The sequence below is a fragment of the Orcinus orca genome, chromosome 16, assembly GCF_937001465.1.
Source record: "Orcinus orca chromosome 16, mOrcOrc1.1, whole genome shotgun sequence".
Lineage (NCBI taxonomy): Eukaryota > Metazoa > Chordata > Mammalia > Artiodactyla > Delphinidae > Orcinus > Orcinus orca.
Window position 1 is genome coordinate 61,565,174 of NC_064574.1, and position 27,157 is coordinate 61,592,330.

The 27,157-nt window shown below is 41.4% G+C and overlaps 1 protein-coding gene across 3 annotated transcripts in view; it reads right to left on the minus strand.

Moving 5' to 3' along the window:
* Positions 1-610: 610 nt before the first annotated feature.
* The window catches only part of PARN (poly(A)-specific ribonuclease), a 167,423-nt gene continuing 140,876 nt past the window's right edge, over positions 611-27,157 (minus strand). For 2 of the 3 annotated variants that reach the window (XM_004270162.3, XM_033428759.2), the window contains 2 exons: positions 17,142-17,335; positions 611-1,622 (listed from right to left, as the gene is read on the minus strand). In XM_004270162.3, coding sequence (XP_004270210.1) covers positions 1,570-1,622; positions 17,142-17,335 — 247 coding nt within the window. In that variant the 3' untranslated portion in view covers positions 611-1,569. The remainder of the gene's footprint in view (positions 1,623-17,141; positions 17,336-27,157) is intronic. The other variant, XM_033428761.2, reaches the window with a different exon arrangement.

The window sequence follows — 27,157 nt, forward strand, 5'->3', positions numbered from 1 at the left end:
AACTAACACACCATTGTAAAGCAATTATACTCCAATAAAGATGTTAAAAAAATTTTTTTAAAAAAGTGTCAGGTACTACCTGTTTCTACCCGTAGGCTTTAATGACTCAGGAGAGTCCAGCAGCGCCCTCTAACCCCCTCCTTTGTCTTTACCCTCCTGTCACACTTTCCCACTGGGCTGTGCCTGGCGACCGCGTTGAGCAGGGGTGGGAGCTCCTCGTGCCAAGTCTGGGTTTGTAACTTTGGGGACAAGGGGGAGGGGGAAGGGAAGATGTTAAGAGGCCCTTAATTGGGGAAAATGTTTTACAAATCTGAATTCCCACGACACCTGGGATTCTCATCAGAGCTGTAACAACTCAGATCCTTCCCACCAGAAAAAGATACAGCCCCTCCTACACCATTTACCACGGGCTCCACTCCAGCACCAGGCATCTGACTCATCAAGGCAGGTGAAAGGGTTAGAGGTTAAAAAAAAAAAGAGAGAAAACCATAAGCAACAGGCTTAGTGACTTACAGGGCTTTTTCAAGGGTGATCTTTAGAGAGAAATAAGTCTATGTAGAGATTAAGTATGTCATTCATTTATAAAAGAAGAGAAAGGAAAAAACCAAAATCCTATGAAAATTTCTTTAATTTTCATCTTTTGGAAATACATTTTTCATTTTTATTTCCACGATACAAAAATGTTAAATATCTAACAATGATCTATATGATGCAGATCTACTGAAGCAGATCCACGAGATTCTGTCCCTGTTGTGACCTGTTTCAACAGAGAAAGGGCTGGTACAGGGTGTCGATTTGTCATGATTTCACACACATGCACACACGCCACCTCACCCCCAGATGCCACCAAACAGAGAAGACACCAGGCTAAGATAATGAAAACTGAAAGCAGCGCTACATGGGAAAACAGAAATTAACTTTTCACTCGTACACTCCACCATGAGAAACTCATATCTTAGGGGGAAAACTCTAAATAAATATGCCCCAAAGGTCAAGGCAGGTGTTGACAGCGGTAGAGATTTTCCTACTGGGAAAACAAGCTTGAGAGCCTCATATTTTCAGGCAGTGATGGTGGAAAGCAGGCAGACACAACCGAATTCTCTACTGGGAGACATACCCACGCGCTGGGGCTGCCCCCAGGACTGAGCATGAGATGGTGGATGAGAACCTCTCAAAGCAGGAAAGAGTTCAACCCCAAATCAGGATCACAGCACCTAAGAGTGTCGGCTCTTTCTGTGAAATCTCACGGCCAACCTTCCCCATCAGGTGGATTCTTAAACACAGATTCATGACAGGAAGGGTTTCACATGAGCAACAAGTAATGACCTGGTTAATCACGTACACATGACAGCCAACGACATGCTGAGCGCCAGCAGACAGGTGATGCTAAAGAGGAAGGAACACAGCCTTGACGATAAAAACTGGGATTTTTCAGGAGACACACACTTGGTTTCAAACCCCTCCTGTACCACATTGGATTCAGTTAAACACAGTATGGCTTCCAAAAATGCCGGCTGCTTCTTTCCTTCTCAGCAACAGCACCAGCGGTTTGTTCCACTCAGGTCTTGGTTACCACGTGTCAGGGACCTCAAAGAGCTTGGCTGAGCTGTCCGAGATGCTTCCTGGTGGGAGAGGACAAAACAAGGTGAACAAGGAGAGGACCACCCCGGGGGGGAGAACAAAAAGACCAGCTGCAAAGACAGCTTTGACCAGGGCCAGGGCCGGGTGGTTGGCACGGCCACAAGTGGAGAGAGTCCACGGGTGGGCCTTGCCTATGGAGAGCAGTGCCCGGCAAACAGAGGCCACACTGCAGAAACATCACGGCAGGGCCGAGGAAGTGCCTCCCTGCTTGGGTGCCTCTCTTGATTTTACAGGAGTGACAGTACCTCTCAGTGAGAGAACACACTCTGTATTCTTTGCTAGCCAGCATGCTGGGCACTTAGTTCATTTAATCTTCATAAAAGCCCAGTTCAGGGGTACCAATATCCCCATTTTACAGATACAAGACATCTAGCGAGTGGCTGGGATGGGGTCTGGATCCTTCCGCAGCACCAAGGTGGCTGGGTTCCTCTGTGCCGTGGTGACCGGCACCCAGATGAGAAATCTCAGGGGCTGGCGGCTAGACAGTGGCGGGAAGCCGACCAGTGGGAGTTCAGAGATCCCAAAAGGGGCAAAAGCAGCTTGTAGCTTTTTCCAATTTCAGCAACACTGGCTACAGTCTTCTCGGACTGAAGGGTCTCTTCCGTTACAAACAGTTTCACCCCGAAGTTAGAAGCCCTTCTGCATTCAGCTACTTTCTGCAACAGCAGCAGCAGCATTGGGTCAGGGCCTGGACCACAAATGTCCAGATCCGAGTGAATGGGAATTAAGTCAGGAAACAGCGTGTTCACGATGGAAAATGCACGACCAGGCATTCCCGTACCCGTGGTATCATGCATTATTTAAGCCTTAGAGCAGGGCTGGCAGGGAAAAGGGCAAAGCCAGCCCCAGCCGCTAACATGCCAAGAGTTCAAAAGGGGGGAGGTCTGTGATGATGCCTGAAGTGGAGAGTAACTTCTAAAAACAGAGGGGAACTCGCTCGGCTGGCAGTGGCTACTGCCAGTGACAGGAATGCCTAAAGGTAACTAGGTCCAAACACATGAAATAACACAGGGAATTCCACTAGAGTGAGAATTCCCACTTCTGCTCATTTATTGAGATAAAGTCCAGACAGACAGGATAAGAAGAGCAGGCGAGGGGTCATTTGAAGTGTTCTGCCCCAAGTCTCGTGGCTGTGTTGCACGTGCATCTCTTGGGACTGCTCCTGAGAAGTGAAGATGGGCAGGAGATGGTCCACGTGACAAAGACTGCCATGATCCAGTTAGAAAAGGAATAAAGGTTATTGAAAAATGAAACAAAACACAAACACAAACACTCCCCTCCCCAGAGCAACTAAATACTACAGACAGCCCATGATAAGACTGAAACCAGCCTGACCACCACACATTCACACAACACCTAATTGTAGGGAGGAAAATAAACATCAATAAGGGCATTTTTACAATTCACATATCAAAGAAATATTACAGCAGCCAATCTGCCATTCTAAAGGTAAAAGCCACAACGCCAAATGTGGGGAGCTGAAATAAATTAAAACTAGCTGAGAGGAAAAAAGATAAATGGCTAAAAGCAACAGCGTTGTCATATTTATAATCGCACCCGTGGTTAGCTGGATGGGAGTATATGTGAGTCTGGTGGTACGCCATCAAACGCACAGGAGCGACTCTGTGAAGAGCTAGTGAGAAATAACAGAATAAGCAAAAGCTGTGAAGTGAGGCAAGTCTGGCCTGACCATCTCACTAGCTGTAAGACTCCAAGCAACTCTCAGTGCCTCATCTATAAGATGGACTCGATGCTACTTTATGCCACCCAGGACTTCTGAGATTCAGCCAGGTTCCTGGCACAGAGCAAGTTTTTTTTTTGTTTGTTTTGTTTTTTTCTTTGCAGTACGTGGGCCTCTCACTGTTGTGACCTCTCCAGTTGCGGAGCACAGGCTCCGGACGCGCAGGCTCAGCGGCCATGGCTCATGGGCCCAGCCGCTCCGCAGCATGTGGGATCTTCCCGGACAGGGGCACGAACCCGTGTCCCCTGCATCGGCAGGCGGACTCTCAACTACTGCGCCACCAGGGAAGCCCCAGAGCAAGTTTTTAATGCACGTTAGGTCCCTTCCCTTAGGGATAAGGTGGCCCAACACTGAACGTGGTGGCTGCCCAGGAAGCCAACAGCCTGCAGTCAGAGAGCTGCCTAAAATGCGCAGCTGCTGAGCAAGAATGATGTGTACAGAGGAAACAGAACTTTACAAACCATGTAAAGGAGACCCAGACCAGAGGGGAGCTGGACGTCACTGCTGGTGTTTGTTCTAGCACCTTCCAGAAAGGGAGAGCTGTAGACCGTTGAAGGATCTGTCTCAAAGCTAACGGACAAAGAGCTACGGTCGGTTTTCCGGGGAACTCACTTTCACAGCCCTGTTTAGTTACTAGAGTGCAAAGAATTATTCAGGAACAATTTTTCTTTTTAAATAGATACTTCAGGACATCTGCCTCCTGCTACGATGGACCATACCTTGCATCACATACAAAGATTAACTCTAAATGGATTGTATGTCTGAATGTAAAACCTAAAACTGGAAAACTTCTAGAAGAAAACACACGAGAAGATCTCTGCAATCGAGTAAGGCAAAGATTTCTTAGATATGACAACAAAGGCATAATCCAAGGGAAAAAAACTGATAAACTGGATTTCGTTCAAATTTAAAACTTCTACTATTGAAAGATACTGTTAAGAGAGTGAAAAGAAAAGCACAGTCTGGAAGAATTTGTAGAACACCCATAAGGACTTGTATCCTGAATATGTAAGAATACATAAGAACTCTTAAAACTGAATAAGGAGAAAACAAACAGCCCAATGAAAAAATGAGCAAAAGATCTGAACAAACATTTCATTAAAGAGATTTAAATGGACAAATAATCAAATAAAAAGATACTTAACATCATTAGTCATTAGGGAAATTCAAACCAAAGCCATAATGAGATACCAGTACACACCACTAGAATGGCAAAAAGGACAATACCAACACTGGTGAAGGTACAGAGCCACTAAGCCCTCATGCCCGGCTGGTGGGAATGCAAAATGCTGCAGCCACTTTGGAAAACAGTGTGCCAGGTTCTTATAAAATCAAACATACACTTACCACACGACCCAGTAATTCCAGTCTTAGGTATTTTCCCAAAGAAATGAACACTTAGTTCGCACAAAAACTTATACACAAATGTTTATATCTGCTGGATTCTTAGTTGCTAACAACCTAAATGCCAACAGGCAAAATGGATAAATAAACAGTGATATATCCAAAACATGGACTGCTACTCAGCAGAAAGAAGGAATGAGCCAGTGACATGGGCAAGAACACAGACAAACGTCAAATGTGTTAAGCTAAGTGCAAGACTCAAGGGGTTACTTATTGAATGATTCCATTTAAATGACCTTCTGAAAAAGGCAAAATTACAGGAATAGAAAGCAGATCAGCAGCTGCTGGGATCTATGCTGGGAAGGGGCTGATTGCAAAGGGGCACGATGGAATCTTCTGGAATAACTGTTCTATTTCTTGAGCACAGTGATGGTTATTTGACTGTACATATTTGTCAAAATTCATCAACTTGTACACCTAAAAGTAATGACATATTGTATGTAAATTGTATCTTAATAAAGCTGACCCTGCAAAAGGTATGAGGAAAAAAAATCCAACAAATTTTAATATGAAATATTATGCTGATAATTAAAATTATTTGACCAAGAGTTTTTTTTTTTTTTTAATGGGGGGAAACAAGATACTGAACGACATATAGAGTATGATGCCAACTATGTATAAAAACGATAGGGGGCTTCCTGGTGGCGCAGTGGTTGGGAGTCCGCCTGCCGATGCAGGGGACACGGGTTCGTGCCCCGGTCCGGGAGGATCCCACATGACGCGGAGCGGCTGGGCCCGTGAGCCATGGCCGCTGAGCCTGCGTGTCCGGAGCCTGTGCTCCGCAACGGGAGAGGCCGCAGCAGTGAGAGGCCCGCGTAACGCAAATTAAAAAAAAAAAAAAAAAGATAGGCAGAGTAAAATACTTGTTAACAAAGTATCAAGTAACTAGGGTTTAATGTTCTTTCTAGCTTCCTTCATTTTACTGATTTTCATAGTGAGCACATTATTTTTGTTAACAGAAACAACAAAAGAAACTAAAAAGTGGTAAACACAAAGGGTGATTGTTTCTGCTGATTTACCTTTCATCTAACTAGAGTTGAAAGGGAGAAACTCTGAGCTAAGACAGCTCTTCCCTCACGTGTATCTGAAAAACTACACAGCACACTGGAAATCTGCCGTCCTACCGTTTCCTACAGAGTGGAATTCTGTATAGGGCAAGATCCTCTGGGGTGCCATACAGGAGTTTTTAAGTAGGAAGTGCTCCAAAGGGCCTGGTCGTGGGGTGGTATCCACACCAAGAAAGCAGGGCTCCCCTGGATGGTGTGTGGGGAGCCCCCGAGGTATGCCTGGAGGAAGAGGGAGGCGCAGGGAGTGTGCCGCCCCACAGGGCAGCACACTCCTCAGTTAGGCTGAAATCTGCATTTTAATTGAGGAATTAAAAAGTTCTTTGGGAGGTGGCTGGACATCCCTAGCCTGGCCGCTCAGGTGACCGATAGCACCAACTGCAGATCGTGTTCCTCACTTCAGGAGACCTCCAACAGCACAAGGAGACCGCTGTTCTAGGTAGACTCCCTACTTTTATACTGTAACCCTAGGGGTTTAAGCTGGAAAGGTTCAGCAGATTAGTCAAGACTACAATAAAACCTGCGGCTCTTGGAAACCATGTAAAGCTCTAATGTGTTGGGTTTTTCTTTTTTTAATAAATTTATTTTATTTTTGGCTGCGTTGGGTCTTCGTTGCAGGCTTTTCTCTCGTTGCAGCGAGCGGGGGCTACTCTTCATTGCAGTGCACGGGCTTCTCATTGCGGTGGCTTCTCTTGTTGAGCACGGGCTCCAGGCGCGTGGGCTTCAGTGGTTGTGGTACGCGGGCTCAGTAGTTGTGGCTTGCAGGCTCTAGAGCGTGGGCTCAGCAGTTGTGGCACATGGGCTTAGTTACTCCACCGCATGTGGGATCTTCCCAGACCAGGGCTCAAACCCGTGTCCCCTGCATTGGCAGGTGGATTCTTAACCACTGTGCCACCAGGGAAGCCCTGTGTTGCATTTTAAATGTAAAGTGGAAAGGAAACTTGGAACAACTCTATCATGTGACAAAAAGTCACCAGGAACAGTCCACAGCTCGGCCCTGTTCCGTGAACACTGTCTAACAGGCACTGCCGGAGCCTCTGGCTAGTGGACAGTCCATCTTTATTTTGAGACTGGCCAGTCTCGTCAGCATCAGGCCACTGGAACACAATTCACTTACTCAGCAAGAGCAAGTGCGCTGTGGACACCCATCCATTACTGTCTGGGGAACATTTCTTGGACAGTTTACTCCAGCATAAATGGCACACAGAGCTGTTTCCTTTATATACCAATGAAGAACATACCTTGAATGCCCCAGTGGAAAGCAGACAGCATTACCAATCTACACTAACTGCAATAAATATAAAGGGAGGGGATTTATATTATACATTTGCTTCCTGAGAATAGGATAGAAACAACTACAGTTACGAGAAATATTTACTAAGTACATAACATGTACATAAAAAGCTCCAAAAGAGAATAATGTCTCGGACTTTTACTGCATGACTTCATCACAAGAAAATCCAGGTTGGTAGTTGTTTCTGATCTAGAACAGATGCCAGAAATATTCACCTTTGCAAAGAATCCTTTGTTTCCTCTAAAGTTTGGATAAACTTCACATTTTCCAGAGTGGTACAAGGCCTTTGCTCTGGATCAGACAGCCCTCCCCGCCACCCCCAATAACAGCTGTATTTGACTTTGCATATTTGTGATTCTGTGAGCCTTGGTTTCCTCTCTATAAATTAGATATAATGATATCTACAACTTACTTGGTTTTTATAACGACTAGACCATAAAGGACGTTCCTAGCACAATGTCCGGGTATATAATATCAACTCAATAAATGGTCATTTCTTCTATAATTTAAGTCATTTTGTTATCTTGGAAGGTGTCCAGTACTTAACTCTTAGTGTATCTTTGATACTAAATTGTGTAACTAAGAAAAATGACACTGTTTTGTGTGGGATTTATCGAGCATCAGTGTCCCGGGATTGCTACGGTACATGATATTCTATGGCTGTACTTTTTGCTACTTTCCCCTCGGAAAACAGAACATTTCCTACAGGTGGAATGCTGTCTTTTATGTTTCTCATGCCTTCACTAGCAGTGTACTGGGCAACCAACGCACCCTAGTGAATCATCTGAGCACCTGTCAAGATAACATCCCCAGTAGGAACGCTCAGGCTAGATGCCTTAGAACCCATCTGTGCAGGACAGACGGAGCCACACTGTACCAGACACTCTAATCCAGTTCCAGCCGACATCAATCCAGGCCCTCTCTGCTCCTGGGATTCTCTGAACCTTTGGGAGATTCATACAGACCCTTTAGAGTCCGAACTTTGTACTGTCGCTCATTTTAGGACCTCCTTAAAGTAAATGAGCGATCAAAATCATATGACTTACCAAGTCCAGCACCCGATATCTTGACCTACATCCAGCTGATACTATTAGGACTACATGCTTAAAACAAACCAGCTAAAGAGGATCCAGGAAACTTCCAGCCTTGCGTCAGAAGGTCTTAGTGAATGGTGCTCCAGAAGAAAACTCAATGATCTCAAGTTCTCTGATTCAATTAAAAGTTGTCAAGATGCTTCTCTTTTTTTAGCTGGATTGACAAAGAAGTACAAAAATCTATCTTTTTTTTTTTTTTTAGCTCAAATCTTGTGGCAGTGACAGCTTTACTGTCAATGGGAAGAAAAAAAAACTATTTTAATGATGGTATTATAAATTCAAAACCCCAAATAACTCATAGAAAGTTTTCACTTAAAACGATGAAAGTTATAAAAGAAGCTAATCTACTGATGCAATCTATTATTAGGTATTTTAATACCTTTGAGACTGTGCTGAGATAGAAGGGAAAAAAACTAAAATCCTGTCCCTGAGAAGTAACAGATAAGTGAAAAAATTAAAGAGAATGATGTGAAGGAAAGCTATACAAGAGGGGAAAAGTGCCCCGCCCCGCAACATGCTTGGGGTGAGCTCTGAAAGTCATGCTAACATTTAATATTTAAGATTTGTGAAGCAGGTACAATGCGGCAGTGGTAACAAGTTATCAAAGATGAAGACTAAGTATGTTACAGATTAAAAACTTCTCTAATACTTAAATGAGGGAAAGGGAGACTCACAGATTCAAGAGACAGTTAAAATACACGACCCAGACTTCAAACAAGAGTTTAAGTTTTCAGTTAAAGTTAAGCTTTAGCATAATGTATAAAAGGCATCTGTGACATTTTTGCTGCTTCTTTGATTTCATTCATATCAATGAGATTCAGAAAACGCCCTGCAGGCAGATCGAGCCACATGTAAAAAGAGGAATTAACTGAAACACAATGGATTCTTGGCTTGAGTGTGAATCAAGTTCCAGGCTTCCACTCCCATCCTTTGATTTGACTGTTGGTTCCACTAACAGGGGTGACTATCAGGAAGCAAGATAAAGGAGAGGAGTAATTTTGGCTTGCAGGCATCCCCCTCATCACGTAACTGTGCTTAAAGGTACTCACTTTATTGCAGGCCTGACTTAAGGGCTCTGTGATCTTGGGCAAGTCACATAACCTTCAGGCCTCCGCTGTTTCCTCACTCCTTTTCTTTTCTTTCTTTCATTAATTTTTTTTTATCGAAGTATAGTTGATTTACAATGTTGTGTTAATTTCTGGTGTGCAGCAACGTGATTCATTTATATATATATATTCTTTTTCATATTCTCTTCCACTATGGTTTATTACAGGATATTGAATATAGTTCCCTGTGATACACAATATGACCTTGTTTACCTATTTTACATATAGTAGTTTGGATTTGATAATCCCAAACTCCTAATTTATCCCTCCTCCACACCCTTTCCCCTTTGGTAACCATAAATTTTTTTTCTATGTCTGTGAGTCTGTTTCTGTTTTGCAAATAAGTTCATTTGTATCATATTTTAGATTCCACATGTAAGTGATATCACATGGTATTTGTCTTTCTCTTTCTGACTTACTTCACTTAGTATGATAATCTCTAGGTCCATCCATGTTGCTGCAAATGGCATTATTTCGTTCTTTTTTTATGACTTAGTAGTATTCCATTGTATACATGTACCACATTTTCTTTCCATTCATCTGTTGATGGACATTTAGGGTACTTCCATGTCTTGGCTACTGTAAACAGTGCTGCTATGAACACTGGGGTGCACATATCTTTTCGAATTAGAGTTTTCTCCAGATATATGCCCAGGAGTGGGATTGCTGGATCATATGGCAACTCTATTTTTAGTTTTTTAAGGAACCTCCATATGGTTTTACATAGTGGCTGTACCTTTTCTCCACACCCTCTCCAGCATTTGTTATTTGTAGATTTTTAATGATGGCTATTCTGACCAGTGTGAGGTGATACCTCATTGTAGTTTTGATTTGCATTTGCATTTCTCTAATAATTAGTAATATTGAGCATCTTTTCATGTGCCTGTTGGCCATCTGCATGTCTTCTTTGGAGAAACGTCTACTTAGGACTTCTGCCCATTTGTTGATTATATTGTTTTTTTTTGTTGTTGTTGAGTTGCATGAGCTGTTTGTATATTTGGGAAATTAAGCCCATGTTGGACGCATCATTTGCAAATATTTTCTCCCATTCTGGAGGTTGTCTTTTCATTTTCTTTATAGTTTCCTTTGCTGTACAAAAGCTTGTAAGTTTGATTAGATCCCATTTGTTTTTCTTTTTATTTCTACTGCCTTGGGAGACTGACCTAAGAAAACATTGCTACGATTTATGCCAGAGAATGTTTTGCCTATGTTCTCTTCTAGGAATTTTATGGTGTCATGTCTTATATTTAAGTCTTTAAGCTATTTTGAATTTATTTTTGTGTATGACGTGAGGGAGTCTTCTAACTTCACTGATTTACATGCAGCTTTCCCAACACCACTTGCAGAAGACACTGCCTTTTCTCAGGCGTCAGTTTTCTTAATTGTAAAATGGACCATCATGCCTACTTCAGAGATTTAAACGAAAGCATTTCCATCAAGCACGAAGTGCAGGGGTGGGGTGGGTGGGTGGATGAATTGGGAGATTGGGATTGACACATATACACTACTATGTATAAAATACATAACTAATGAGAACCTACTGTATAGCACAGGGAACTTTACTCAGTGCTCTGTGGTGACCTAAATGGGAAGGAAATCTAAAAAAGAGGGGATATATGTATATGTGTAACTGAATCACTTTGCTGTATAGCGGAAACTAACACAACATTGTAAAGCAACTATACTCTAATAAAAATTAATTAAAAAAAATAAAGATAGGATCCGAACATGCCACATCTAAGGAACTCAGGATGGTGGAGTGGCTGCCTTCACATGTGATGTAGGCTCCTATGTCAGAGAAGAGGCGAAGGCTCTAAGAGTCCGTATGTTTAGGGGAGAGAGCAGAAGCAAGAAGACCCACAATCCTGCAGCCTGTGGAAAGAAAACCACATTCACAGAAAGACAGACAAAATGAAAAGGCAGAGGACTATGTACCAGATGAAGGAACAAGATAAAACCGCAGAAAAACAACTAAATGAAGTGGAGATAGGCAACCTTCCAGAAAAAGAATTCAGAATAATGATAGTGAAGATGATCCAGGACCTCAGAAAAAGAATGGAGGCAAAGATGGAGAGGATGCAAGAAATGTTTAACAAAGACCTAGAAGAATTAAAGAACAACAAACAGAGATGAACGATACAATAACTGAAATGAAAAATACACTAGAAGGAATCAACAGCAGAATAATAGGCAGAAGAACGGATAAGTGACCTGGAAGACAGAATGGTGGAATTCAATGCTATGGAACAGAGTAAAGAAAAAAGGATGAAAAGAAATGAAGACAGCCTAAGAGACCTCTGGGACAACATTAAACACACCAACATTTGCATTATAGGGGTCTCAGAAAGAGAAGAGAGAAAGAAAGGACTCAAAAAAAATATTTGAAGAGATTATAGTGGAAAACTTCCCTAACATGGGAAAGGAAAGAGCTGCCCAAGTCCAGGAAGCACAAAGAGTCCCAGGCAGGATAAACCTAAGGAGAAACATGCCAAGACACATAGTAATCAAATTGGCAAAAAATAAAGACAGAAAAATTACTGAAAGCAGCAAGGGAAAAACGACAAATAACATACAAGGGAACTCCCATAAGGTTAACAGCTGATTTCTCAGCAGAAACTACAAGCCAGAAGGGAGTGGCATGATATATTTAAAGTGATGAAAGGGAAGAACCTACAACCAAGATTACTTTACCTGGCAAGGATCTCATTCAGATTCAACGGAGAAATCAACTGCTTTACAGACAAGCAAAAGCTAAGAGAATTCAGCACCACCAAACCAGCTTTACAACAAATGCTAAAGGAACTTCTCTAGGTGGGAAACACAAGAGAAGAAAAGGACCTACAAAAACAAACCCAAAACAATTAAGAAAATGGTAATAGGAACATACATATTGATAATTACCTTAAATGGGAATGGATTAAATGCTCCAACGAAAAGACACAGGCTCACTGAATGGATACAAAAACAAGACTCATATATATGTTGTCTACAAGAGACCCACTTCAGACCTAGGGACACATACAGACTGAAAGTGAGGGAATAGAAAAAGATACTCCATGCAAATGGAAAACAAAAGAAAGCTGGAGTAGCAATACTCACATCAGATAAAACAGACTTTAAAATAAAGAATGTTACAAGAGACAAGGAAGGACACTACATAATGATCAAGGGATCAATCCAAGAAGAAGATATAACAATTATAAATATATATGCACCCAACATAGGAGCACCTCAATACATAAGACAACTGCTAACAGCTATAAAAGAGGAAATCAACAGTAACACAGTAATAGTGGGGGACTTTAACACGTCACTTACACCAATGGATAGATCATCCACACAGAAAATTAATAAGGAAACATAAGCTTTAAATGATACAACAGACCAGATAGATTTAATTGATATTTACAGGATTCCATCCGAAAACAGTGATTACACTTTCTTCTCAAGTGCACACGGAACATTCTCCAGGATAGATCACATCTTGGGTCACAAATCAAGCCTTCATAAATTTAAGAAAACTAAAATCACATCAAGCATCTTTTCCGACCAAAACGCTATGAGATTAGAAATAAATTACAGGGAAAAAACCATAAAAAACATAAACACATGGAAGCTAAACAATAAACAATACATTACTAAATAACCAAGATATCACTGAAGAAATCAAAGAGAAATCAAAAAATACCTAGAGACAAATGACAATGAAAACATGATGATCCAAAACCTATGGGATGCAGCAAAATCAGTTTTAAGAGGGAAGTTTATAGCAATACAATCCTACCTCAAGAAACAAGAAAAATCTCAAATAAACAATCTAACCTTACACCTAAAGGAACTAGAGAAATAACAAACAAAACCCAAAGTTAGCAGAAGGAAAGAAATTGTAAAGATCAGAGCAGAAATAAATGAAATAGAAACAAAGAAAACAATTGCAAAGATCAATAAAACTAAAACCTGGTTCTTTGAGAAGATAAACAAAATTCATAAACCTTTAGCCAGACTCATCAAGAAAAAGAGATAGAGAACTCAAATCAATAAAATTAGAAACGAAAAAGGAGAAGTTACAACAGACACCACAGAAATACAAAGCATTGTAAGAGACTACTACAAGCAGCCCTATGCTAACAAAATGGACAACCTGGAAGAAATGGACAAATTCTTAGGAAGGTATAACCTTCCAAGAGTGAACAAGGAAGAAACAGAAAATATGAGCAGACCAATCACAAGTAATGAAATTGAAACTGTGATTAAAAATCTTCCAACAAACAAAAGCCCAGGACCAGGTAGCTTCACTGGTGAATTCTATCAAACATTTAGAGAAGAGCTAACACCCATCCTTCTCAAACTCTTCCAAAAACTGCAGAGGAAGGGACACTCCCAAACTCATTCTATGAGGCCACCATCACCCTGATACCAAAACCAGACAAAAATACTACAAAAAAAGAAAATTACAGACCAATATCATTGATGAATATAGATGCAAAAATCCTCAACAAAATACTAGCAAACAGAATCCAACAACACATTAAAAGGGTCATACACCATGATCAAGTGGGAGTTTTCCTAGGGATGCCAGGATTCTTCAATATACGCCAATCAATCAATGTGATACACCATATTAACAAACTGAAGAATAAAAACCATATGATCATCTCAATAGAGGCAGAAAAAGCTTTTGACAAAATTCAACACCCATTTATGACCAAAAAAACTCTCCAGAAAGTGGGGATAGAGGGAACCTACCTGAACACAATAAAGGCCATATATGACAAACCTACAGCAAACATCATTCTCAATGGTGATAAACTGAAAGCATTTCCTCTAAGATCAGAAACAAGACAAGGATGTCCACTCTCACCACTACTATTCAACATAGTTTTGGAAGTCCTAGCCATGGCAATCAGAGAAGAAAAAGAAATAAAAGGAATACAAATTGGAAAAGACAAAATAAAACTGTCACTGTTTGCAGACGACATGATACTATATATAGATAATCCTAAAAATACTACCAGAAAACTACTAGAGCTAATCAATGAATCTGGTAAAGTTGCAGGATACAAAATTAATGCACAGAAATCTATGCACTATACACTAACCTATACACTAACAACGAAAGATCAGAAAGAGAAATTAAGGAAACACTCCCACTTACCATTGCAACAAAAAGAATAAAATACCTAGGAATAAACCTACCTAAGGAGGTAAAAGACCCATACTTAGAAAACTATAAGACACTGATGAAGGAAATCAAAGATGACACAAACAGATGGAGAGATATACCATGTTCTTAGAAAAATCAATATTGTAAACATGACTATACTACCCAAAGCAATCTACAGATTCAATGCAATCCCTATCAAATTACCAATGGCATTTTTACAGAACTAGAACAAAAAAATCTTAAAATTTGTAATGGAGACACAAAAGACCCTGAATAGCAAAAGCAGTCTTGAGGGAAAAAAACGGAGCTGGAGGAATCAGACTCCCTGACTTCAGACTATACTACAAAGCTACAGTAATCAAGACAATATGGTACTGGCACAAAAACAGAAATATAGATCAATGGAACAGGATAGAAAGTCCAGAGATAAACCCATGCACCTGTGGTCAACTAATCTATACAAAGCAGGCAAGGATATACAATGGAGAAAAGACAGTCTCTTCAATAAGTGGTGCTGGGGAAACTGAACGACATGTAAAAGAATGAAATTAGGACACTCCCTAACACCATACACAAAAATAAACTCAAAATGGATTAAAAATCTAAATGTAAGACTGGACAATATAAAACTCTTAGAGGAAAACATGGGAAGAACATACTTTGACATAAATCACAGCAAGATCTTCTTTGACCCACCTCCTAGAGTAATGGAAATAAACAAAAATAAACAAATGGGTCCTAATGGAACTTAAAAGCTTCTGCACAGCAAAGGAAACTACAAACAAGACGAAAAGACAACCCTCAGAATGGGAGAAAATATTTGCAAATGAATCAAAGGACAAAGGATTAATCTCCAAAATATATAAACAGCTCATGCAGCTCAATATTTAAAAAACAAACAGCCCAATCAAAAAGTGGGCAGAAGACCTAAATAGACATTTCTCTAAAGAAGACATACAGATGGCCAAGAGGCACATGAAAATCTGCTCAACATCACTAATTATTAGAGAAATGCAAATCAAAACTACAATGAGGTATCACCTCACGCCGGTTAGAATGGGCATCATCAGAAAATCTACAAACAACAAAAGATGGAGAGGGTGTGGAGAAAAGGGAACCCTCTTGCACTGTTGGTGGGAATGTAAATAGATACAGCCACTAAGGAGAGGTTCCTTAAAAAACTAAAAATACAATTACCATATGACACAGCAATCCCACTACTGGACATATACCCTGAGAAAACCATAATTCAAAAAGACACATGCGCCCCAGTGTTCACTGCAGCACTATTTACAGTAGCCAAGTCATGGAAGCAACCTAAATGCCCATCGACAGATGAATGGATAAAAAAGATGTGGTACATATATACAATGGAATATTACTCCACCATAAAAAGGAACAAAATTGGGTCATTTGTAGAGACATGGATGGACCTAGAGACTGTCATACAGAGTGAAGTAAGTCAGAAAAAGAAAAACAAATATCATATATTAACGCACATTTGTGTAATCTAGAAAAATGGTACAGACGAACCGGTTTGCAAAGCATAAGTAGAGACACAGATGTAGAGAACAAATGTATGGACACCAAGGGGCGAAAGCAGGGTGTGATGAATTGGGAGATTGGGATTGACATGTATACACTAATATGTATAAAATAGATAACTAATAAGAACCTGCTGTATAAAAAATAAATGCGTTTAAAAAAAAACAGAAAAAATAAAGATAAAAAAAAATAAAAGCATGAAGTGCAGTGCAGGGTCATCAGCAAACACCTGGTCAGCAGTGGCTGTAATTTCTGTCACCATGTCTGCTAGCTGACCAGGTTCTGGCCCAATCTCCTGAGCAGGGCCTTTCACAGATGCTGGCTTCCCAGCAAGCCCCTTCCTTGCCTGGTACTCGGGTCCTGCAGAGGGTCTGTGCACCAAGGGCTGGGTTAGCTCATGGGGCCTCCACAGCATGTCTGGAGGACAGAGAGGATACGGGACTTGGCTCACCTTCTCATTCTGCTCTTACTAGCTACCTGGACCTGCATATTTCTTCGCCTCTCTGAGTCCAGACTTCTGCATCACTGAAACAAGGATGAGTCCCTATGTCAGGGCTGTTGTGAGAATGAAATTCAATCAGGAAAGAGAAGGCTCCAGTGTCTAGCACACAGTAGGCATACAACATGTGTTCATTTCCTGTTTCTTTTACTCCTTACATAATTCTGCTTACGAGAGAAATTCAGGTGGCCTGGGGTTTTGCTGGGAACAGTGAAAACTCTGCTACTGAAAATAACACATGTAGGAGCAGGCCTCTGTGCAAATTCACATATACATTTAAAATATTGAGGTGACTTTACATACATCAGCAAAGCCTCTAAACCGTGGAGGACAGAGAGAAGGTTACCAAAACAGACTTAACCATCTTTAACAAGGAGGCCCCCACCAAGCCTCACTCTATCAAGAGCCAGGGCTTTTCGGAGATTGCTCAAATTAAATTAAAATGATCTGAAAAACATCTGGTCCCGTTTTAGGCTACATGGGCTTTGTTATCGACTGAAGCCCTGCTATAATCTCTCCCCCCAAATAAGAGTTTCTAGAACATTAAAGAAGACACAGCTCTAGAACCTTAGTGAGATTCAATACACACCTGTCGGAGAAAGGTCCTTCTTCATCCTTTTTAATTTCTTGGCCTTTTTCCTTCCCTCTGAGAGGGATTCTGCACAGGGATCTGTCTGCTCAAGCTCAGTGTCAGAAATCTCCCCTGATACTCTGGCCTCCAGGACACCTTCTGCTTGACTGGGACTCAGATTTCTCTTTCCTACTGTGCTGGTGGCTGTGAGACTGAAATGCAAGTGGAACAACATGAAAGGTGTTGAGAGTAAGTGGAAGACTAAACCTATAAAAATATTTTAACACTCTTAATTCTATTAACACTTAACTAGCAATCAAACAACATGGGTAGCTGCTGCCTGGAGGTGCAAGTTAAAGACCTTACTGTGAACTGAAGTCTGAAAGTTTACCCACAACAAGCTTATTCAGAAGAAACTTCTACACCAGGCTTGTGCACAGATATACACAAATCTAAGCTGTTCATAGTGTTTAAAAGAAAAAAATTTTAAAGAAAATTCCTGGTCTTTATTTTGATAGAGTTACCCTAACAGAAGAGTAGAACAGTAGAGCAACCATAACAAAATAACAGTCTGGATTACATTAAATCACAAGATAGCATTGTTACTTGCATGCTGCCTGATGGATACACAGTAGAGCAGGAGAATTCTTGAGTCTGCCGGCTGTCACACCGCTCGTGCATTTGAACACTTAAAAGGTATACCCCACCTTCATATAATTCTCTTCCATTCCAAAAAGGTGACTTGTCAAGATTATAATTAAACCTGGCTTCATTTTAAAAGCTTTATAGGATTTGACATGTTGAATTAGATCAGATTACATGTCCTGATTTTCCTTAAGAAAATATGTTCCCTGAATCAGAACTTGATAATAACAGAGACCACAGGGCCAGTGTGAGTCCTGTCTCCTCTAAATGAGTCTTATAAACAGGTTTTTTTTTATAGCCCCCACGTTATGAAAAGCATAAAGAATCTAGTCATTCCCCCTAAGGGAGGCCATTCAGGCACAGAGTGGGGTGCAGAGAGGGAGAGAGAGAGAACATGAGCAAGCTCCTGTGTCAGCCCTCCCTAGGAAGTGAACGCTTTATTTTATTTTTAAATATATTTATTTATTTACTTTATTTTTGGCTGCATTGGGTCTTGATTGCTGTGAGTGGGCTTCTTCTCTAGTTGTGGCAAGCGGGGGCTACTCTTCATTGCAGTGCGCAGGCTTCTCATTGCGGTGGCTTCGTGTGGAACATGGGCTCTAGGCATCCGGGCTTCAGTAGTTGTGGCACATGGGCTCAGTAGTTGTGGCACGTGGGCTCAGTAGTTGTGGATTGCGGGCTCTAGAGTGCAGGCTCAGTAGCTGTGGTGCACGGGCTTAGTTGCTCCATGGCATTTGGGATCTTCCTGGACCAGGGGCTCAAACACGTGTCCCCTGCAATGGCAGGCGGATTCTTAACCACTGTGCCACCAGCAAAGTCCCGAAGTGAACGCTTTAAAATGTTACATATCAAAAACTTGGGGGACTTCCCTGGTGGTCCAGTAGTTAAGACTCTGCGCTCCCAATGCTGGTGGCAGGGTTCGATCCCTGGTCAGGGAACTACATCCTACACGCATGCCGCAACTAAGGGTTCGCATGCCACAGCTAAGGAGCCTGCCTGCCGCAACTAAGACCCGGCACAGCGAAATTAAAAAACAAGAACAAAAACAAAAAACTCGGGCTACCCGATGATTCAAGTTCTGCAATGTTACTCTTCCCTGTTCCTTACACTTCCTCACTCATGTGAAGAAGGTGGTGGTGCTCAGAAGCCATAGGAAGCAGAACAGAGAGAGCTCAGAGCAGATGGCCTGTTAAGCCTGGCTGGCCAGCCTCCCACTGTCATCTCTTCACCTGTGTTATATGCAGCTTTTGGAAACATCTTTTATTGAGGGGATATGAAGAAAAGGAGAATACCAAAGGTAGTATTCTGGGGGGAGAGTTATTAGAAATTCATGCTAGGTGACTTCCGGGAAGATGGCGGAAGAGTAAGACGCGGACCTTCCTCCCCACAGATACACCAGAAATACATCTACGCGTGGAACAACTCCTACGGAGCACCTACTGAATGCTGGCAGAAGACCTCAGACCTCCCAAAAGGCAAGGAACCCCCCACGTACCTGGTTAGGGCAAAAGAAAAAAATAAACAGAGACAAAAGGATAGGGACGGGTCCTGCACCAGCGGGAGAGAACTGTGAAGGAGGAAAAGTGTCCACACACTAGGAAGCCCCTTCGCGGGCGGAGACTTCGGGTGGTGGAGTGGGGGAGCTTCGAAGGCGGAGACTGCGGGTGGCGGAGTGGGGGAGCTTGGGAGCCGCGGAGGAGAGCACAGCAACAGGGGTGCGGAGAGCAAAGCGGTGTGGAGGGCAAAGCGGAGAGATTCCAGCGCAGAGGATCGGGGCCGACCGGCACTCACCATCCGAGCAGCTTGTCTGCTTGCCCGCCGGGGCGGGCGGCGCTGGGAGCAGAGGCGCCGGCTTCTGTCGGAGCGCCGGGAGAGGACTGAGGTTGGCGGCGTGAACACAGCCTGCAGGGCGTTAGTGCACCGCGGCTAGCCGGGAGGGAGTCCGGGGAAAAGTCTGGACCTGCCGAAGAGGCAAGAGACTTTTTCTTCCCTCTTTGTTTCCTGGTGCACGAGGAGAGGGGATTAAGAACGCTGCTTAAGAGAGCTCCAGAGACGGGCGCGAGCCGCGGCTAAAAGTGCGGAGCCCAGAGACAGACATGAGACGCTAAGGCCGCTGCTGCCGCCACCAAGAAGCCTGTGTGCGAACACAGGTCACTATCCACACCCCCTTCCGGGGAGCCTGTGCAGCCCGCCACTGCCAGGGTCCCGGGATCCAGGGACAACTCCCCTGGGAGAACGCACAGGGAGAACGCACAGCGCGCCTCAGGCTAGCAACGTCACGGCGGCCTCTGCCGCCGCAGGCCCGCCCCACACTCCGTGACCCTCTCTAGCCCCCAGGCCTGAGTGAGCCAGAGCCTCCGAATCAGCGGCTCCTTTAATCCCGTCCTGTCTGAGCAAAGAACAGACGCCCTCCGGCGACCTACACGCACAGATGGGGCCAAATCCAAAGCTGAGCCCCTGGGAGCTGTGAGAATAAAGAAGAAAAGGGAAATCTCTCCCAGCAGCCTCAGAAGCAGCGGATTGAAGCTCCACAATCAACTTGATGTACCCTGCATCTGTGGAATACATGAATAGACAACGAATCATCCCAAATTAAGGAGCGGTGTGGATGAAAGGCTCTTGGTGCTGCAGCCAGGAGTTAGCGCTGTGCCTCTGAGGTGGGAGAGCCAACTTCAGGACACTGGTCCACAAGAGGCCTCCCAGCTGCACATAATATCAAACGGCGAAAATCTCCCAGAGATCTCCATCTCAACGCCAGCACCCAGCTTCACTCAACGACCAGCAAGCTACAGTGCTGGACATCCTATGCCAAACAACTAGCAAGACAGGAACACAACCCCATCCATTAGCAGAGAGGCTGCCCAAAATCATAATACGTCTACAGACACCCCAAAACACACCACCAGAAAGACAAGATCCAGCCTCATCCACCAGAACACAGGCACTAGTACCCTCCACCAGGAGGCCTACACAACCCACTGAACCAACCTTAGCCACTGGGGACAGACACAAAAAACAACAGGAACTACAAACCTTCAGCCTGCAAAAAGGAGACCCCAAACACAGTAAGATAAGCAAAATGAAAAGACAGAAAAACACACAGCAGATGAAGGAGCAAGATAAAAACCCACCAGACCTAACAAATGAAGAGGAAATAGGCAGTCTACCTGAAAAAGAATTCAGAATAATGATAGTAAAGACGATCCAAAATCTTGGAAACAGAATGGACAAAATGCAAGAATCAGTTAACAAGGACCTAGAAGAACTAAAGATGAAACAAACAATGATGAACAACACAATAGATGAAATGAAAAATACTCTAGATGGGATCAATAGCAGAATAACTGAGGCAGAAGAACGGATAAGTGACCTGGAAGATAAAATAGTGGAAATAACTACTGCAGAGCAGAATAAAGAAAAAAGAATGAAAAGAACTGAGGACAGTCTCAGAGACCTCTGGGACAACATTAAACGCACCAACATTCGAATTATAGGGGTTCCAGAAGAAGAAGAGAAAAAGAAAGGGACTGAGAAAATATTTGAAGAGATTATAGTTGAAAACTTCCCTAATATGGCAAAGGAAATAGTTAACCAAGTCCAGGAAGCACAGAGAGTCCCATACAGGATAAATCCAAGGAGAAATACGCCAAGACACATATTAATCAAACTGTCAAAAATTAAATACAAAGAAAGCATATTAAAAGCAGCAAGGGAAAAACAACAAATAACACACAAGGGAATCCCCATAAGGTTAACAGCTGATCTTTCAGCAGAAACTCTGCAAGCCAGAAGGGACTGGCAGGACATATTGAAAGTGTTGAAGGAGAAAAACCTGCAACCAAGATTACTCTACCCAGCAAGGATCTCATTCAGATTTGATGGAGAAATTAAAACCTTTACAGACAAGGAAAAGCTGAGAGAGTTCAGCACCACCAAACCAGCTCTACAACAACTGCTAAAGGAATTTCTCTAGGCAAGAAACACAAAAGAAGGAAAAGACCTACAATAACGAACCCAAAACAATTAAGAAAATGGGAATGGGAACACACATATCGATAATTACCTTAAATGTAAATGGACTAAATGCTCCCACCAAAAGACACAGATTGGCTGAATGGATACAAAAACAAGACGCATATATTTGCTGTCTACAAGAGACCCACTTCAGACCTAGAGACACATACAGACTGAAAGTAAGGGGATGGAAAAAGGTATTTCATGCAAATGGAAACCAAAAGAAAGCTGGAGTAGCAATTCTCATATCAGACAAAATAGACTTTAAAATAAAGACTATTAGAAGAGACAAAGAAGGACACTACATAATGATCAAGGGATCGATCCAAGAAGAAGAGATAACAATTGTAAATATTTATGCACCCAACATAGGAGCACCTCAATACATAAGGCAAATACAGACAGCCATAAAAGGGGAAATCGACAGTAACACATTCATAGTAGGGGACTTTAACACCCCACTTTCACCAATGGACAGATCATCCAAAATGAAAATAAATAAGGAAACACAAGCTTTAAATGATACATTAAACGAGATGGACTTAATTGATATTTATAGGACATTCCATCCAAAAACAACAGAATACACATTTTTCTCAAGTGCTCATGGAACATTCTCCAGGATAGATCATATCTTGGGTCACATATCAAGCCTTGGTAAATTTAAGAAAACTGAAATTGTATCAAGTATCTTTTCTGACCACAACACTATGAGACTAGATATCAATTACAGGAAAAGATCTGTAAAAAATACAAACACATGGAGGCTAAACAATACACTACTTAATAACGAAGTGATCACTGAAGGAATCAAAGAGGAAATCAAAAAATACCTAGAAACAAATGACAGTGGAGACACGACGACTCAAAATCTATGGGATGCAGCAAAAGCAGTTCTAAGAGGGAAGTTTATAGCAATACAATCCTACCTTAAGAAACAGGAAACATCTCGAATAAACAACCTAACCTTGCACCTAAAGCAATTAGAGAAAGAAGAACAAAAAAACCCCAAAGTTAGCAGAAGGAAAGAAATCATAAAAATCAGATCAGAAATAAATGAAAAAGAAATGAAGGAAATGATAGCAAAGATCCATAAAACTAAAAGCTGGTTCTTTGAAAGGATAAACAAAATTGATAAACCATTAGCCAGACTCATCAAAAAAAAAAAAGGGAGAAGACTCAAATCAATAGAATTAGAAATGAAAAAGGAGAAGTAACAACTGACACTGCAGAAATACAAAAGATCATGAGAGATTACTACAAGCAACTCTATGCCAATAAAATGGACAACCTGGAAGAAATGGACAAATTCTTAGAAAGGCACAACCTGCCAAGACTGAATCAGGAAGAAATAGAAAATATGAACAGACCAATCACAAGCACTGAAATTGAAACTGTGATTAAAAATCTTCCAACAAGCAAAAGCCCAGGACCAGATGGCTTCACAGGCGAATTCTATCAAACATTTAGAGAAGAGCTAACACCTATCCTTCTCAAACTCTTCCAAAATATAGCAGAGGGAGGAACACTCCCCAACTCATTCTACGAGGCCACCATCACCCTGATACCAAAACCAGACAAGGATGTCACAAAGAAAACTACAGGCCAATACCACTGATGAACATAGATGCAAAAATCCTCAACAAAATAGTAGCAAACAGAATCCAACAGCACATTAAACGGATCATACACCATGATCAAGTGGGGTTTATTCCAGGAATGCAAGGATTCTTCAATATACGCAAATCAATCAACGTGATACATCATATTAACAAACTGAAGGAGAAAAACCGTATGATCATCTCAATAGATGCAGAGAAAGCTTTTGACAAAATTCAACACCCATTTATGATAAAAACCCTGCAGAAAGTAGGCATAGAGGGAACTTTCCTCAACATAATAAAGGCCATATATGACAAACCCACAGCCAACATCGTCCTCAATGGTGAAAAACTGAAAGCATTTCCACTAAGATCAGGAACAAGACAAGGTTGCCCACTCTCACCACTCTTATTCAACATAGTTTTGGAAGTTTTAGCCACAGCAATCAGAGAAGAAAAGGAAATAAAAGGAATCCAAATCAGAAAAGAAGAAGTAAAGCTGTCACTGTTTGCAGGTGACATGATACTATACATAGAGAATCCTAAAGATGCTACCAGAAAACTACTAGAGCTAATCAATGAATTTGGTAAAGTAGCAGGCTACAAAATTAATGCACAGAAATCTCTGGCATTCCTATACACTAAGGATGAAAAATCTGAAAGTGAAATCAAGAAAACACTCCCATTTACCATTGCAACAAAAAGAATAAAATATCTAGGAATAAACCTACCTAAGGAGACAAAAGACCTGTATGCAGAAAATTATAAGACACTGATGAAAGAAATTAAAGATGATACAAATAGATGGAGAGATATACCATGTTCTTGGATTGGAAGAATCAACATTGTGAAAATGACTCTACTACCCAAAGCAATCTACAGATTCAATGCAATCCCTATCAAACTACCACTGGCATTTTTCACAGAACTAGAACAAAAAATTTCACAATTTGTATGGAAACACAAAAGACCCCGAATAGCCAAAGCAATCTTGAGAACAAAAAACGGAGCTGGAGGAATCAGGCTTCCTGACTTCAGACTATACTACAAAGCTACAGTAATCAAGACAGTATGGTACTGGCACAAAAACAGAAATATAGATCAACAGAACAGGATAGAAAGCCCAGCGATAAACCCACGCACATATGGTCACCTTATCTTTGATAAAGGAGGCAGGAATGTACAGTGGAGAAAGGACAGCCTCTTCAATAAGTGGTGCTGGGAAAACTGGACAGCTACATGTAAAAGTATGAGATCAGATCACTCCCTAACACCATACACAAAAATAAGCTCAAAATGGATTAAAGACCTAAATGTAAGGCCAGAAACTATCAAACTCTTAGAGGAAAACATAGGCAGGACACTCTATGACATAAATCACAGCAAGGTCCTTTTTGACCCACCTCCTAGAGAAATGGAAATAAAAACAAAAGTAAACAAATGAGACCTAATGAAACTTGAAAGCTTTTGCGCAGCAAAGGAAACCATAAAGAAGACCAAAAGACAACCCTCAGAATGGGAGAAAATATTTGCAAATGAAGCAACTGACAAAGGATTAATCTCCAAAATTTATAAGCAGCTCATGCAGCTTAATAACAAAAACACAAACAACCCAATCCAAAAATGGGCAGAAGACCTAAATAGACATTTCTCCAAAGAAGATATACAGAGTGCCAACAAACACATGAAAGAATGCTCAACATCACTAATCATTAGAGAAATGCAAATCAAAACTACAATGAGATATCATCTCACACCAGTCAGAATGGCCATCATCAAAAAATCTAGAAACAATAAATGCTGGAGAGGGTGTGGAGAAAAGGGAACCCTCTTACCCTGTTGGTGGGAATGTAAATTGATACAGCCACTGTGGAGAACAGTATGGAGGTTCCTTAAAAAACTACAAATAGAACTACCATATGACCCAGCAATCCCACTAGTGGGCATATACCCTGAGAAAACCATAATTCAAAAGAGTCATGTACCAAAATGTTCATTGCAGCTCTATTTACAATAGCCCAGAGATGGAAACAACCTAAGTGTCCATCAGTGGATGAATGGATAAAGAAGATGTGGCACATATATACAATGGAATATTACTCAGCCATAAAAAGAAACGAAATTGAGCTATTTGTAATGAGGTGGATAGACCTAGAGTCTGTCATACAGAGTGAAGTAAGTCAGAAAGAGAGAGACAAATACCGTATGCTAACACATATATATGGAATTTAAGGGGAAAAATATGTCATGAAAAACCTAGGGGTGAAACAGGAATAAAGACACAGACTTACTAGAGAATGGACTTGAGGCTATGGGGAGGGGGAAGGGTAAACGGTGACAAAGTGAGAGAGAGGCATGGACATATATACACTACCAAACGTAAGGTAGATAGCTAGTGGGAAGCAGCCGCATAGCACAGGGAGATCAGCTCGGTGCTTTGTGACCGCCTGGAGGGGTGGGATAGGGAGGGTGGGAGGGAGGGAGACGCAAGCGGGAAAAGATATGGGAACATATGTATATATATAACTGATTCATTTTGTTGTGAAGCTGAAACTAACATACCATTGTAAAGCAATTATACTCCAATAAAGATGTTAAAATGAAAAAAAAAAAGAAATTCATGCTAAAGTTCACTGTTTAAAAACTGATAATACCTTTAAAATTTTCTTAAAGACTAAAACAATTTTCAGCTGGTTTCAGAAAATTTGGAAAATTCAGAAAGTGTTAAGTAAGAAAATAGTAAGGACACACCTATCCATTGTGAAAGGGTAAGAGGCCTAAATATTCCTCTGTGCTGTAAACCCTGGAACCTAGCAGCCTCTGAGATGTAAATGTTTAATGAAAACTCAGCTGGAACCCCCAGCATTCAAAGTACTTCAAGAAATACAAAGTCCTGAAATAGCCCCAACTGCACATAGGAATCTAGCAGATGATAAAGGTGGTATGTCAAATTACCGGGGCAGAGATGAACTTCCAAAAAAATGGTGGTGGGACAACAGGAAAAAGATAAGTTAGGCCCATCCTTCACCCATAAAAAAGAAAAAAAACGCCAAAATGGATTAGATATCTAAATGTGAAAAATGAAACTATACAAATACTGAAGGAAAACATGGATGAATTCCTCTAAAACCTGGGTGTCAAAAAAGGCTTTACTATAACTCACAATCCAAATTTATAAGAAGATTTATAAATTTGATCACATAAAAATCCTTTGCATGGCTATCAATAACATGAGCAAAGTCAAAAGACAAATGACAAACCAGGAGAAAATATTTGTAACATATATCACAGATAAAGGGCTAATGTCCCTAATACACAAGTAACACTCAAAATTGAAGAAAAAACCCCCAAAATCCTACAGGAAAATGGGCAAAGCTATGAATAAATAGCTCACCCCCCCCACACACACACCCCTTAAATACATGAAAAGATGTTCAACTCCATTCATGATGCAAAATAAAATGATACTGAAATATCATTTCTCACCCACTAGATTGGCAAAAATATCCAAAAGATTGATGAAATATTCTGTCGTTGAGAGTGGGGAAATAGGCACTCATACATTGCTGGTGACAATGAAAAATGGTACAACTCACTCTTACAGAAGGGAATGTGGCACTATTAACAAAACTTTATATCCATTTACTCTTTGAGCCAGCAATCCCACTTCTAGGAACTCAGAAGATGCACCTCCAACAATGCAAAAATACTTATGTACAAGATTACTCACTGCAGCTTTATTTGTTGTTATGATATATTATTGCCAAGTTCCTA